At 42.1% G+C, this 16869-nt stretch overlaps 2 protein-coding genes across 8 annotated transcripts in view; one reads left to right on the forward strand and one right to left on the reverse strand.

Moving 5' to 3' along the window:
• COL4A6 (collagen type IV alpha 6 chain) overlaps nucleotides 1-13355 on the forward strand; it is a 233904-nt gene extending 220549 nt beyond the window's left edge. For all 5 annotated transcript variants that reach the window (XM_044268451.1, XM_044268454.1, XM_044268455.1 and 2 more), the window contains 5 exons: nucleotides 2181-2324; nucleotides 6700-6816; nucleotides 8541-8732; nucleotides 8970-9256; nucleotides 11602-13355. In XM_044268451.1, the coding sequence (XP_044124386.1) occupies nucleotides 2181-2324; nucleotides 6700-6816; nucleotides 8541-8732; nucleotides 8970-9256; nucleotides 11602-11862 (1001 nt within the window). In that variant the 3' untranslated portion in view covers nucleotides 11863-13355. The remainder of the gene's footprint in view (nucleotides 1-2180; nucleotides 2325-6699; nucleotides 6817-8540; nucleotides 8733-8969; nucleotides 9257-11601) is intronic.
• A 2257-nt stretch (nucleotides 13356-15612) lies between these two features.
• ATG4A (autophagy related 4A cysteine peptidase) overlaps nucleotides 15613-16869 on the reverse strand; it is a 66707-nt gene continuing 65450 nt past the window's right edge. For all 3 annotated transcript variants that reach the window (XM_044305711.1, XM_044305710.1, XM_044305709.1), the window contains exon 13: nucleotides 15613-16595. In XM_044305711.1, coding sequence (XP_044161646.1) covers nucleotides 16534-16595 — 62 coding nt within the window. In that variant the 3' untranslated portion in view covers nucleotides 15613-16533. The remainder of the gene's footprint in view (nucleotides 16596-16869) is intronic.

The following is a 16869-nucleotide window of genomic DNA, read 5'->3' on the forward strand; positions in this document are numbered from 1 at the left end:
CATGAACAGTCGCTGCTGAATCAGTGCCTCTGCGCTTGCACCACTACACAAAGCAGCGGCGCAGGAACAAGATTGGCAGGGCCAGGTCAGATGTCTGGCTGCCCCTGTCAATCAAATGGCAGGTGGGCGCTTCTTCACCTGTGAGGACAGGCCCTGACAGGTGAAGAACCTTACTTATGAGACAAATTGATTAGTTAAAATAGATTGGCATTGATTTAATCCCTAAAAGACATAATTAATTCTGACTGTCTTTAACCACCACTAGGGGGAGCTTAGGAGCTGAGCTGACTACATGCTATTTTCCCCCAGTGGTGGCTTCAACTGCAATAAAGATATAGTAGGTCATAGACTGAAGTTTCTAAGATAAAAAAAAAGGTCTATTAAGGTGGGTGTAAAGTAAGACCCCTGTTATTTGTTTTTACATTTTAGATTTAAAGCACATTTTTGCACCAAAGATTAGCAAATATTGCCAGGCATATTATAGTCTATAGAGAGCTGGTTTGGCCACCCGGTAACCCACTTGACTACAAGTATACACAGACTATTCCCTGTATTCCTCCTCCATGTCTGTATACTCTGTGACTACTTGGGTTAGTATACAGGAGGAAGGCACTTATAATCTCTGATATATGACATAACTTATAGGTCACAGGACAGTACACATGCATCCAACAGAAAATAAAAACTCATCTCTACAATAGGAGCAGTCAGGCAGAAAACATCATTACTAATTTGGTAAAATGTGCAAATTGCACTTGAAATTGTAGTGTTTTTGAGGCCCATTTCTAAAAATGTTACCATCTGAAGTGAAATCTTCAGAATCTATTATAATTTATTTATATCATCTTGTAAAGGAGATGCTTGTGAGAATGTCTCACATTTTTATGATAAAAGATATGGGGGGGACATTTATAAAGATCGGCAATTTAGACTCTACATAACTCTGCCGGTCTCTACATAACTTAGGCGGACTTTACACGTGTCTAAATCCACGCCAGCTCCCTTGCTGGCGTAGATTTAGACCATCTTCTACTCCTAAAAGAGGCGTAGAAAATGATAAATGAGACGGGCCTGCATGCCCCCTTTTTTGAACCTGGCATGAGTGGCAGAAAAAGGGCAAAAGTCTGAGATTGTGGCACAGATAACCCTTTGGCGTATATCTGTTCGTAAATGACCCCCATAATGTATATACGGGTTACATTAGAACTACAGGTGCATAATACTAGTAGCCAAAATGGCACAATAGGTGTTGTGTCATTAGGCCACTGAACGGATATTCATACATAGCTATGAGTCCAGTGTATTCATGAGAAGAGTGCTCCCCACATCCCAACGCCTCACTTCAAATATACATTAGCCTGGTCATTTAATCACCTCCATTAGAGGTGAGGGGAGCACTATCCTAATGAACACACTGGACATGTATGTTAAATAGTTACAGGTTGGAAAAAGACACAGGTCCATCAAGTTCAACCTCTTCCAGACCATCTGTACAACATTTGTGAACTCCGGCAGGCTGATCCTCTTATGGAACAGTATACTGGATAGCCTTAAAGGGGTTACCCTGGAAATAATATTGATGACCTATCCTCAGGATAGGTCATCAATATCAGATCAGCGGGGGTCAGATTAGGAAGGTCAGGCATTCCCTGAGCTCCATGGCTTCTTCCTAGGCCATGTGACATCACCGTACATCGATCACATGGCCTAGGCACAGCACAGCCCCATTGAAGTGAATGGAGCTGAGGTGCAAAACCAAGCACATCCGCTATATTATGTACGTCGCTGTGCATGGTGAGCTGCCAGGAGGCCACCTCGCACACCAGAGCTCCGGTGACCGCGGCTCCCTGGAACATCTGACCAAGTGCTGGGACCCAGACCCCTGCTGATATGATAAACTAATCGTCAGGATAGGTCATCATTATCAATTTTTGGATAACCGCTTAAAAGCATATGTAAAACTAGCCTAATCCACTTTAATATACCGGAAAGTACATATGGTGTGTGTTTGGCAGAGCTCATGGAAACCTGAACAAGGCCAATTGTTCAGTAGGGGGTCAGGGGTTTCTGTTTTGCTGTTTGTGAAAACGTGAAAGTAGTCATCTTCTCGATTATCAACAGTCCTTATGGGGGGTGATATTGACCATTATCTGAATTAGAATGACTGTTTGTCCTTCCAGGTTTTCAAGGTCCTGTCGGACTTCCAGGTCTTCCTCCTGTTGATGATTTTCAGTATGCGCTTGGGAATCCTGGTCTACCTGGAATTAATGGCTTTGATGGTGGACCTGGAGATCGTGGTGCACAAGGACTATCAGGACAACCTGGTATGGAAGGGAAACTTCAGAATAATTTGTTCACATATCTAAAGTAATAGATTTTCTGCATGTATTAGGACGCTGGTGAAATAACCATGTAATGTAACAATATAATGGAATCACTTTATTTACCTGTTGATGGGAAGCAATGAGAAAGTTTTAAGAAATTTGGTAATCAAATATTCAATATCAAAACGAGCAGCAGTCCAGTCTAGATCAGTTACAGTTTAAGCTCCGGTGTGAGTTAGTATATTACCATAGTGGCCATGTATGTTAGATTAATGTCAGCTGAACCTACCGATTTTGGCGGGACCAGATGACCATCTAATGTGTAAGGGGGATGATGTTTGAGAACAAATGATTGTCTTGTTGAAATTCAACTTGCCCAGAGGAGAGATAGGCCATCACCAGCAGCTCACTCTGCTCTGTACATTGAGAACACATGCATGCTCAGGGGAGAGTGCATGTGTATAGGGGTCAGGAGGTAATAGCTATCTGACGAATGATTGTCAGACTGATAGCTATTGAAGGTGTCTGGCCAGCATTTCTAGAGCATGATCTGTATTCTGTTCAGCAGAAAAACAAAGCCTCTACTAATATGTATATCTGATGATCGCAGGACTTCTCCTTCTCCCACTTTCGCATGTCATTGCTTTGTGTAATATGATCGCTCAGTGACAATGAAGGGAGTTTATAATGAGGGTAAAAGTTTTCATTTGCAAAACTAAGCTTTACTGCAGAGATACAATGCCAGAACCAGGCTTACTACATAAACATGGTACCAAAACCAAGCTTACTGCAGAGATACAATGCCAGAACCAGGCTTACTACATAAACATGGTACCAAAATCAAGCTTACTGCAGAGATACAATGCCAGAACCAGGCTTACTACATAAACATGGTACCAAACCCAAGCTTACTGCAGATACAATACCAGATCCAGGCTTACTACATAAACATGGTACCAAACCCAAGCTTACTGCAGAGATACAATACCAGAACCAGGCTTACTACATAAACATGGTACCAAAACCAAGCTTACTGCAGAGATACAATACCAGAACCAGGCTTACTACATAAACATGGTACCAAAACCAAGCTTACTGCAGAGATACAATACCAGAACCAGGCTTACTACATAAACATGGTACCAAACCCAAGCTTACTGCAGAGATACAATACCAGAACCAGGCTTACTACATAAACATGGTACCAAAACCAAGCTTACTGCAGAGATACAATACCAGATCCAGGCTTACTACATAAACATGGTACCAAACCCAAGCTTACTGCAGAGATACAATACCAGAACCAGGCTTACTACATAAACATGGTACCAAACCCAAGCTTACTGCAGATACAATACCAGATCCAGGCTTACTACATAAACATGGTACCAAACCCAAGCTTACTGCAGAGATACAATACCAGAACCAGGCTTACTACATAAACATGGTACCAAAACCAAGCTTACTGCAGAGATACAATACCAGAACCAGGCTTACTACATAAACATGGTACCAAAACCAAGCTTGCTGCAGAGATACAATACCAGAACCAGGCTTACTACATAAACATGGTACCAAACCCAAGCTTACTGCAGAGATACAATACCAGAACCAGGCTTACTACATAAACATGGTACCAAAACCAAGCTTACTGCAGAGATACAATACCAGAACCAGGCTTACTACATAAACATGGTACCAAACCCAAGCTTACTGCAGAGATACAATACCAGAACCAGGCTTACTACATAAACATGGTACCAAACCCAAGCTTACTGCAGATACAATACCAGATCCAGGCTTACTACATAAACATGGTACCAAACCCAAGCTTACTGCAGAGATACAATACCAGAACCAGGCTTACTACATAAACATGGTACCAAAACCAAGCTTACTGCAGAGATACAATACCAGAACCAGGCTTACTACATAAACATGGTACCAAAACCAAGCTTACTGCAGAGATACAATACCAGAACCAGGCTTACTACATAAACATGGTACCAAACCCAAGCTTACTGCAGAGATACAATACCAGAACCAGGCTTACTACATAAACATGGTACCAAAACCAAGCTTACTGCAGAGATACAATGCCAGAACCAGGCTTACTACATAAACATGGTACCAAAACCAAGCTTACTGCAGAGATACAATACCAGAACCAGGCTTACTACATAAACATGGTACCAAACCCAAGCTTACTGCAGAGATACAATACCAGAACCAGGCTTACTACATAAACATGGTACCAAAACCAAGCTTACTGCAGAGATACAATACCAGATCCAGGCTTACTACATAAACATGGTACCAAACCCAAGCTTACTGCAGAGATACAATACCAGAACCAGGCTTACTACATAAACATGGTACCAAACCCAAGCTTACTGCAGATACAATACCAGATCCAGGCTTACTACATAAACATGGTACCAAACCCAAGCTTACTGCAGAGATACAATACCAGAACCAGGCTTACTACATAAACATGGTACCAAAACCAAGCTTACTGCAGAGATACAATACCAGAACCAGGCTTACTACATAAACATGGTACCAAAACCAAGCTTACTGCAGAGATACAATACCAGAACCAGGCTTACTACATAAACATGGTACCAAACCCAAGCTTACTGCAGAGATACAATACCAGAACCAGGCTTACTACATAAACATGGTACCAAAACCAAGCTTACTGCAGAGATACAATGCCAGAACCAGGCTTACTACATAAACATGGTACCAAAACCAAGCTTACTGCAGAGATACAATGCCAGAACCAGGCTTACTACATAAACATGGTACCAAAACCAAGCTTACTGCAGAGATACAATACCAGAACCAGGCTTACTACATAAACATGGTACCAAAACCAAGCTTACTGCAGAGATACAATACCAGAACCAGGCTTACTACATAAACATGGTACCAAAACCAATCTTACTGCAGAGATACAGTACCAGAACCAGGCTTACTACATAAATATAAATATTGTACCAAATACCAGATTCAGAAATCCAACTTTTATTTCATTTTCTGAATAAAATTTGCAGTACAGTAGTTTTAGCCCATTCCTCCTACTTACAAAACAAACACAAAATGACCACCCTGCAATCCAGCAGTAGTGCCCGTGCTTGCGCCGGCCTCACTGGTGGACTGGACTGTGGGAGCTCACATAGGCAGACATGCGCAGCAGCAGCTCCCATTCCAGCCATCATTCCTATTGAATTAAAGGGGTTAGCCCAGCTCTCTAGGATGTGCCATCAGTGTCGTGCACTGCTATTCCTGGAACTCCTATAGAAGTGAATAGTAAGCGCACCACACAAGCGCTGCTGCCTCTCCACCTCAATGGGAATTCTGGAAATAGCCGAGTTGGCACTCAACTATTTTCGGTACTCTCACCTTATTGTCATCCATCCCACTGATTGAAAACACCTGTCTCTTCACCTTCAAATTATCTGCTAATCCTAAAGGGTCACACACTTTTGCCACTCACAGACATGCGATATTGGATCATTTTCATCAATAAATGAATGACCAAGTGTAATAGTTTTTTATCATTAAAGGTTATGTACATCTTTATGCAGGTTTATGCAGAAATATACAAAACCTTCAAGCACCACTGAAGGTGTGCTTTTACTCATACATATACACAGGCATAGGCATGTTTATACACTCATATGTGCGATATTACTAATATATACACACAGGCACATTTATTCTGATGCATGCACACATATAGGTACACTTTTACTCCTGCATAATAGTAATAGTATAATACATAGACAAAAACACATGTGTTTTTACTCATACATACACACATACAATTTACCATAACATGTACATACTTTTACACATACGTACACACACATAGCCATGCTTTTATATTCATACATACACAGGTACCGTATAGCTTCACATACACAAGGACACCTCACCACCAGTGGAGCACTTGGCATTAATGGAGTTGAAGAAGAGACGTGGCTCAGGCACTGTTTCTTGGTTGCAAAACCTGGAGCAACTGCTGCTGGCAGGAACACATTTCCCCCACCAGTGCCACGTGTGCTGTTATTGCAGCCAGCCGAAACAAAGCCACGAGTGCCACAGGCCGCTGCCTTATTGTAATCCGTCATTGGGACATAGCGCAGCTCAGGCTTTGAGCAGTTAACTTAGACAAGAATATATTAAAAGGGGGATTTCCAGTCATTGTCCATGTACTGTATATACATCGGTATTATGTTGATAGATAAAGCATCATATCTGCCTGTTTTTCTGACATATTTAGTCCCATTTGGTTGTGTATGATCTGTTTTACCGCTGTTTTGTCTATGATATGTGTGTAAATTAATAATGTGATTATTTATTTCAGGTGGAAAAGGCTTTCCTGGCAGGCAAGGGCAGATGGGAAGAAATGGTCCTTCGGGTCAGCCTGGCTTTATTGGTGATCCCGGTGAGCCTGGATTTCCAGGACTCCCAGGATTTGAAGGTAATTCTTGCAGAAGTTTAATAGTCAAATAAAAAGAGTCAGGAAATATAATGTTTGCTTGAATCTGCCTCCTATCTGGTAGAAATGTGAAATTCTGTCGCTATGAAACAAGCATATATGAAGTTATTTACTGCTAGATTTGTACTATGCTCTTCATATACCTAGTAATCAAGCTTTTTTTTTTGTCATATCTCAGTTATTAGCAATATCATTTATGTAAATTTTAGAATACAAGTGATGGACACAGTGCTATTTTTTGTTTTTCAGTTGTTTTTGAATTGCAAGGGCGGACTGGCCATGGACCCTACAGGGCAACCTCCCAGTTGGCAAATGCCCTGGAGGCCACCCAAGCCCTCTTCATGGCCACCAGTCAGGTACATAAAGATCTGATGCTCTCAGCATTGATTAATGTAGGAGCATCAGGCACTTATGCACTTCGCCAGCGGCCATAGGTGCCCTCCTGAATTCAACTGTATCGCCATCCTCAGGACGATGATACAGTTTCATACTGTGGCATAGGCAGCAGTATTTTCTGCTCCACTGTGGTATTTGGTTTTGCACAGGCAGTATTTTGTGCTGCGGTTTGGTTCTGCTGGGGCGGTATAATGTTCTGCACTATGGTATTGCTGGCTCCGCCTACTTCTGTTGTCTCTGCCTACTTGTGTTGACCCGCCTTCTGTCAATTTGGACCCACTGCCACGTCTAGTTTTTTCGCAGGGCCACTTCCCATCTGAATTGTAATCAATAGCTTATTATATAATATATTAAACTGTTGTATGGTTCCTAGATATCGATGACTATCCTCAGGATAGGCCATCAGTATCAGATTGGTGGCGGTCCTGATCCTTTGTTTTCTGCAGCTACCGATGCCGGATTGAACATATTGTACAGAGAAGGAAGCAGAAAGCTCAGTTCACGGTTTAGTAGCCGCGCTGATTATTCCAGCTCAGCTCCCATTAGGAGGATAGGTCATCAATATCTAGAAACCAGACAACTTCTACACTTTGGATTATCACTGCTGGTACACCCAGCAATCAGATGCAGTCTATAAAATCTGGCAGTAATTATTCACTTTGCCTTCAGTGTCACCAAAGGGAAAATTAAGCATTACAAAAACATCTATTCAAATCAATGGATTGTCTGTGTCCTCCAGAGTGAGACGCTCCTTGTAACAGCTCTCCAGGTGATGTGTGTATGTAGATACCTCTGTTCTTTCAGCCTTCCATGGAGTATGATACAAGTAAACATACATGACAAATAATGAAATTAAATGATATTCAACAATTAAAGGGGTTGTGTCATGGCATAAACTTATCTTCTATCTAAAGCATAAGGGATTTGCATCTGGTTGTGGGGGGCCAACTGATGGGATCCCCACTAGACCTAAAAATGGAAGTCCCATATGGTTGTAGGAAGGGAGCGTCAGGTTGACCATGCATTCTGCAGCTACATTGAGGAGCTGTACTTGGCTATCTCTGGCAGTCTTTGATGAATGGGTGCAGTCTCATTGGTTAGACCCCAACTGAGGATAGGGGATCAATTGATATGTCATGACTCCTTTAAACAAAAGGAGGAACTTTAGTATTTAGTCTTACTCGCCACCACTCACTGCATCTGCCCTTGTTATCTGGGTAGTAGCTAGTGAGTGCGCTCAGGGCAGAAGCTCCACACAACCTCACTTGTCAGCGTCATCTAATTATTTGTACATTTGTTCATGACCACAGGTGCCCCAGGAAAGCAAGGCGTGGCAGGATTACCCGGCATGCCTGGACGGAGTGTGAGCGTTGGGTATACTTTGGTAAAACACAGCCAGGCAGAACAGATTCCTCCATGTCCTGTTGGAATGAGCAAGCTTTGGGATGGTTACAGTCTGCTGTACGTAGAAGGACAGGAAAAGGCTCATAGTCAAGACCTGGGTAAGTGCCCTCTCAGACCAGCTCACTAAAACTACAGTGCCATGTGGTGAATTTATTGGGGATTACCTGTGCAGATTCCAAACCAAAAATAATCCAGGACAATGAAAATGAAAGTAATTAAGGTTCAGTGCACGGATAAATCTGTATCTCGAGAGACTTGAATTATGTGCAGGATTGGGATCTGTAAATTGGGTTATGGCTGTTCAATGATTCTCCCCATTTCACATTTTATTTTAGGTCTCGCCGGATCTTGTTTACCTCGATTTACCACCATGCCTTTTATTTATTGCAACCTCAATGAGGTTTGCTACTATGCCAGCAGGAATGACAAATCGTACTGGCTCTCTACTACTGCACCTATTCCCATGATGCCAGTGTCCAGCACACAGATTAGAAACTACATCAGCCGCTGCTCTGTGTGCGAGGCTCCTTCTCAAGCTGTTGCTGTTCACAGCCAAGACAACACAATCCCTCAGTGCCCAGAAGGTTGGAGGAGTCTCTGGATAGGATACTCTTTCCTTATGGTAATATTGCTGTTATTAAACTTCATGGAACCAATTCTTTCTCATTACAAAGATGATTTACCCATGTGTCTTAAATGCAGAAGTAAATGGAAAATGTTAAGCATGAAAAGGTTCATTCATATTGGGTGGTAACAATGCGGCAGAGACCAGCACCATTCCTGCACTGCAGCAAATTACCACCCATGTGAATGGCACATCTCAGATTTTGTCTAATGAAATTTGACCTTCTTAGGATTCAGACTACTGCTAAAATCCGGCTTGTTTCAGGCATTAGTGCCGGGATTCGGCCAGACAAAACACGTTGCTTGAAGCATTTTTGCCCAGCCGAATCACAGCACTAATGCCGGAAACAGGCTGAATCCCATTATAGGGAATGGGCTCCGGCAGGGAAAGGTAGTATCCGGTTATGCCAGATATGATTTTACTTGTAGTGTGAAACTAGCTTTAACAACACAGTAACAACAGATCATGGGTTGTTTAATAGTGTCATACATATGTCTCTGAAATTAATGTTTTGATTGCTGTAATAATATTAATACATCTGTTGTGCTGTGAGAGACAATCTAATAATCCCCCCATTGTAAGGCTATATTTACATGTGCAATTTTGTTGCACTTTGTTTTGCCATCATTTGTGCAACAAAACAGTACTTGGGAAAACAATGGGGCTGATCTGAGGCTGGGGCGTTTTGATGAGGGTCTTATCTGAGGCTAGAAAGGGTGTGATGGGGGTCTGATCTGAGGCTAGGGAGGTCTGATGGGGGTCTGAACTGAGGCTGGGGGTCGGATCTAAAGCTGGGGAGGGTCTTATCTGAGGCTGGGGATCTGATGGGAGTCCGATGGAGCTGGGGGCACCAGCTGAAAAAGGGACAAAGGCAGGGACAGTTGCGAAGAAAGAGGCAGGGGCAATGACAGGTAGAGAGTGAAAGCTGGGTAAACCCCTATGGAGTGCAATTTCTGTAACTTACCCCTAAGTCAATTATATGTTTGAGAATTTTGTATGGCCCGCAAATGATGTTACAAATATACAAATGGCCCTCGGCAGCAAAAAGGTTCCCCACCCCTGGTTTAGTGAAATACCATATGATATTATTTGTAAACCGCCACTGATACGCACTTGGTTAAATGCTGTGGAATTTACTTTAGTTTAGATGCCATTTTTACAGCAGGCAGACTACACATAAAATCATAAGTTGTTGCATTAAAGTAGAACTCCCACAAAAATGTTTAATATCTAACCTGTTAGAAAGGTATGTAATCTGCAGTGTATTTGCGAGTTATAACCTCCCTTCTGATACTCAGCTGTGTCATGTGTTAGGCTGCTTCGGGACCTGTGCAGAGGTCATTGTACAAGGAACAAATAGATAAGCTTTTACACAATCACCTATTATGAATAGTGGATGCCTCTTTCACACTACCGTATGGCTATTTGAGTGTTTTGCGGTCCGTTTTTTAACGGATCCGTTGTTCCTTTTTTTTTGTTTCCGTTCAGTTTTTCTGTATGGAATATACAGTATACAGTAATTACATAGAAAAATTGGGCTGGGCATAACATTTTCAATAGATAGTTCCGCAAAAACGGAACGGATACGGAAGACATACGGATGCATTTCCATATGCGTTCCGTTTTTTTTGCGGACCAATTGACTTGAATGGAGCCACGGAACATGATTTGCGGGCAATAATAGGACATGTTCTATCTTTCAGTGGAACGGAAATACGGAAACGGAATGCATATGGAGTACATTCCGTTTTTTTGCGGAACCAATGAAATGAATGGTTCCGTATGCGGAACGCAAAAAATTGCGCTCAAAACAAAAAAAAACCAGTGTGAAATAGGCCTTATCTATACACGGAGGTGATATCATTACAGGCAGGATTAGAATGATAGATAAGCGGGTAACTGCGATAAAGTGATCTTTACAGACCAAGAACTGATGCCTATTATTAGGCTTAGTGGCCAGTGCGAAAAACTGCAAAATGTTATAGTTTTTGTTTAAATATAGATATTGACTTGAAAAATGTAAAATAACTTCAAAAATTCTTCAAAAATATGTTAAACATAAAGGTAAGTTAAACATAATAAGGTGATTTAAACAATAGGTTGTTTTCTGATGACACTTTCCCTTTAAATCTGTGGCAACCAAAAAGGGTAGGAGACAAATAGGGTGGTCAGAAGTGAAAAATAGTAAAAAATAAAACACTAAATGGAACTTCATTTATACGTTAGTTATGTACCTGTATATCATAAGGAACTAGGAATCTGTGGAAATTTACACATTTACAAATGCTGTATATTGATATGCTGGTTTCTATGCTTCATCATCTTGCTGATTGTTTCCACAGCACACAGCAGCTGGTGCCGAAGGAGGTGGTCAGTCTTTGGTATCCCCTGGGTCATGTTTAGAAGATTTCCGGGCTACACCTTTCATTGAATGCAATGGAGGAAGAGGAACTTGCCATTATTTTGCAAATAAGTACAGTTTCTGGCTTACGACTGTGGAAGAGAGGCGACAGTTTGGTGCTGCTCCTGCTTCTGAAACACTGAAATCTGGACAGCTTCGAACACGTGTGAGCCGCTGTCAGGTTTGTATGAAGAACTTGTAGCACATCTGTCCTTCCAAGAACTTAACTTGATTTCCAGCCTCAGTCAATGTTCAGAAATGGCATGGAAGCTGGCCAACCTAATCCATGGGCAACTGCCTTGAAGCTTGGAGATGACAACAAGGCACTTTTTTAGAAAATAGCAAGAATATCTGCTGTAAACTCATCCCTTGGACAAATGAGTGAGACACCGTACATGAAGTATGGACAGGTCATATTTTGAAAAGTAAATATAATAAAATAAAATAAAAAATGGTGCTAACCTTTTAGGTTTGTCTTAAAATAGTGTATTATTCCTGGCTACCTCAGAAACACCTTCTGAAAATTCTCATCTACAACTATGTGGTACTGTCATAGATTAGGGTGACTTTCTGCTGCAGCATGCTAGGCTGGAGTATTAGGTAACTTGAATATGACGTGCTACTTCACAGTCACTTTTCCCAAGTATAATCTGTAATATTCGCCATAAGATTCATAAGATCGCCATATTTTCTAAGGACACTTAAGATGCAACATCTGAAAGACCGCAAAGTCAAAATATAGGTAAGACTTCCTAAATCGATGCAAAACCTAAAGTGAATTGTTTCTGAGGATGCTTGCACATTTTCACTATATTATAACTTTATTATACTTAAGTCACAGCATCACATTATATTATACCAAACTAGACACGTATTATTGTATATTAAAGAATGCTCGATGGCAGTGCTCCATAGCTTGTTCACATAGTACAGGGATGGCCAACCTGAGGCTCTCCAGCTGTTGGAAAACTACAACTCCCAGCTTGCCCAGACTGCTTACAGATAGCAGCCTACAGCAGGGCATGGTGGGAGTTGTAGTTTTACAACAGCTGGAGAGCCGGAGGTTGGCCATGTCTGACATAGTACCTTATGAGGTGGTGCAGTCAAGAAGATGGATCTCCAGCCATGTACTAATAAGGATGTGTGAACAAGCCTTAAAAGATGAATGATCATAATGTTCCATAAAGACTGCTACAGCCATCATTATGAAGACCTGGATAGCCTGACTTGTACTGACCTTGCTCTCGAATATTCTACACCCCTCCTACGTTGGGGACTGTCCCTCACCAATTTCTTTTGTTGACCACTAGATCCCGGTCTTTCTGAGGTAGCCTTGGTGCTTATGTTTTGTAATTATAAAGATTTTTTTGTTCACATTTGCCCATATACAGGCTAGACATAACACAGTGAATATGTAAATTCTAGTTGATTATATTTGTACAATAGCTTCTATTTTACTTGATATGATTTTTATTCCCAAACTGTTGTTTTTTGTAGTGTTTTATTCTACTATAGCAGAGTTTTCCTTTAGGTGCAATTCCACATTCAGGACTACTGAGGCAAAGCTCTGTTACTCTTCATCGTATGTCTCACAACATGAATAATATTTACTGTGTAAGGGAAATTTGAATAGAAAGATTTGAAGTGAACACAACCACTGTGTAAATTTTGAATAAAAATGATCCCTCACTAAAACAGTGTCGATAAGTTGTTGTTTTTTATACCCCAACAGAATATTGGACGCTATGGCAATAGGCCTGTCAACATATAGGCATATGACATCACCAGATAGCAATGCACACAGAAGCAAGACATGTATTGTAAGGAAGAAGTTAGGCCAGACAGAGACAAGCAAATTCAATGTGAGAAACTTGCTGCGTGTGGCAGTGTGAGTTCCCGTTCTGACCTCCACTCCTCTGACAGGACCACACATCATTATAATGATTTACAAGGCTGTATGTCCCTGTGAGACCTGGAATGCACCGAATTACATTGCTAGCAGGAGCAGAGGTCAGAACGGGAACTTGCACTGCCACACGCAGCGAGTTTCTCATGGCCCCTCTGCCAGAGGGGCCATGTAATAATTTATGACTGGCTCCTCCAGCAGTCTGTGCTGCATAATGAAATCTATGTGCAGGATCTTGATGGAAAATGACTTTGCTACTGACAAAATATCTAATCTTAGAAGCTGTTAACACCTTTTTTTGGCTTTTGAATGCAACTGTCTAAATAAGCTTATTAAGAATATCCACACGAATTTCCGTACAATGATTTCTGTGCATTTCTGAACTAATATCTGCGTGTGTTAGCTGTGGATTTGATGGGGTTTTGCTGCTGTCACGAACAAGCGGGTGTGAACCCACTGTGCCACGTGTCCTACCTCCTCTAAGTGCGTTGTCTAAGTGAACCCCTTGATCTTTAAAGTACCCCTGATGGTGGGGATAGACTTTCCCGAGGGGAACCCCAGGTCGCTACCTCTTGAGGAGGATAGGCACACAAAGCAGCTGGTCCAGAAGGTACCTGAGAAAGGTACCAGAGGTACAGGCGTTGTCAGCAGGCTGAGTTGTTACCAGGAGCAATAGTGCAGGACCGAAGGATGAGGCAGAGGCGAAGTCAGACAGGCAATAGGTCAGGGCAGGCAGCACAGGTACAGGCAATCCGGGTTGGCAACAGGAGAGTCAAGGCAAGCAGGCAGGGATCAAACAGTTAGCCGAGTCCAGGAACACAAGTACGAGTCAGGAACACAAGCGGATATCATAAACCTTGGCAGGACACAAGGACCTTGACACTGAGGCATCTGGAAAGGGGGTTGAGCAACTTATATATGTGCAGGAGGGCTAGGATTGGTTGGCGAGGTCATATGATCCAACCCATAAAACACAGGAAGTGACACGCGCCGGCCCTTAAGGAAATTATGCAGGAAACAAGCAGCAAGCATGCTATGGCCAGGGCTGAAAGGAAACACTGGCAGCTGAACACGGTGCCTGGGACTGCGGCAGTAAGCAGGAGAACAGCGGCGTAAAGCAGTCACACTTTGCATTGCAGAACCGCACAAAGATTAGACATACTGCAATTTTCCAAATCTATACGGCAGGTCAATTTACACATGGAAAGAAAGAGAAAAGTGTACATGAAATTTTGCTGCTCTTAACTTGTGTGAGTAATGAGCCATCACTTCTAGGGAAGAATACCACCTTAAATAGGTTGTGCAAGAATGAAAGGGGAAGGGGGGGGGGGGGGGTTAGGAAACTCCCCACCTTGGCCATACATATAAAGGGAAGCTTACTTACCTGCTTTCCGATGCTGGATACTTCTCCTCCCAGCCTGCAATGCTCTGCTGGGCTCCCTCGTGTAAAAATCGGATTTAACATCACCACAGCCAATCACTGGCTGTGGCGGTGACAAGCTCCCCTTACGTTTTGACAAATGGTCACATAACGCAAAGGGATTCAGTCTCTGCCGCGACCATTGAATGGCTGTGGCCATGTCATACCGAATGTTTACATCAAGCAAGCTCATCGGAGCATGGCAGACCTGGAGGAGGAGGAGCAGGGAGCCAGGGCTGTGAAGTGGGCCAGCCCCTTTCACCCATTCTTGCACAACCCCTTTAATGCAGTGCTGTACAGAGGCCATACAACATAGCTATTGCAGCTCTGCATCTTGTTATACATGGTCCGTGTTCAAACTTTTTCTTAATGAGTGAAGTTAGTCATAGACACAAAGATAATTTAGACAGCACAACAAATGATGAGCTGCCACGCTAATATTCTTTATCTCTGGCAAAGAAAAATTCTGCTCAACTGACAGTAAACTGAAGCAGCAGTAGTCCTGTCCTCGTCGCTTATAATGCCATGTGAATTTGTGCTTTTGGACCAAATCAGTGACACAAATCTCATATATATTCATATTTCATTGGCAGAAAACCATTTCATCCAACATGTAAGACACGATATTTGTGAATAATACACAATTAATTTATTCATGCGTAGTAAACCAAACCTGAGTGCGGTAAAGTTATCATGTAGTGAAAAGTAAAAAAAACACTGCCTGCTTACCTCTCCGTGTCCCACTAATACCTTTCCACATACGCTTACAGTATAATGCTTAAAATCTATATAAAAAAGTGCAGAAGAGAAATTCTGTTGTTTCAATGTATTGTATGTAAGGAGATGGCTCCTTTCACAAAGCGTATTGCTATGAATGTGAATGGTGTAAATGAATTGGCACAATTGTAATAAGTGATTGTCGGTAAATCTTACAAACTGCGGCAGCTATAAAAAAACATTACTCACCGTATGTCATCGACAGACATCATTCAGACATTGCAACATAAAAATAGAGTACAGAATGCTGCCTGGATCTTATCATACACTCAGACAATTGCATCATTACCAGGGAGGACATAACACAGAAAACGCTCCATGGAAAAAAGTCAATAATACATACGTAGAAACCCCAAATTATTGTTATGAGTCTTACAAATTACATACAGTTTTCCAGCATGGAAGTGTTAAATAATATGCAAAAATCCCGTAGGCTACTATGGGTTAGGGTATTGCAAAAGGGACAGGCAACCATTGTCGCTACTGATATACTGTAGAATACACTGGCCTGCAACGACTTAAGCCCAAGTGTCTGACAACCAGCACCTTGGACACACTGAGTGTGGCTGTAAACAACCTGCCGTGTGATCCCAGAGACAGGAACATGCAAGGTAGCGGTGTGATTCTCCCCATGGAGGTTTCCATACAACTTCTGCCGTTAGTCCAATGCCCCTGGATTGTGCTCTGTGATCGATCGTGTTTGAGGCACTTTCTGGCTAGCAAAGGTTGGAGTATCAGCGATCCACTAATAGTCAACACTTGACACCTTGTCACACGGTCAGGATCTCAAACTCTTCCTCTTCAAACAGTTTATCAGTGGATTCAATTAGTTCTGTTGGGAAAGAGAAGAGGTCTTTTTAACTGCAACCACCTGAAACTGGGTTCAGGAACACAGTGCCTATGTTCACACTTCTTAAGATGATATTTCATATATAGCCCAATGTGCTCTACCAGGTCTGATGAAGGTTCCAAAACCAGACATCCTCTTTTGCTTGTCCACTAGAACGATCAAAGAATTCTTGGCGTCTGTAGATATGTACACCCTGTTCTTCTCCAAAAAAGCCATGTGATATGAATCGCTGATGGAGAGAGCAAATCACAATGAC

The sequence above is a fragment of the Bufo gargarizans genome, chromosome 9 (assembly GCF_014858855.1).
Source record: "Bufo gargarizans isolate SCDJY-AF-19 chromosome 9, ASM1485885v1, whole genome shotgun sequence".
In the NCBI taxonomy this organism is placed as follows: Eukaryota; Metazoa; Chordata; class Amphibia; order Anura; family Bufonidae; genus Bufo; species Bufo gargarizans.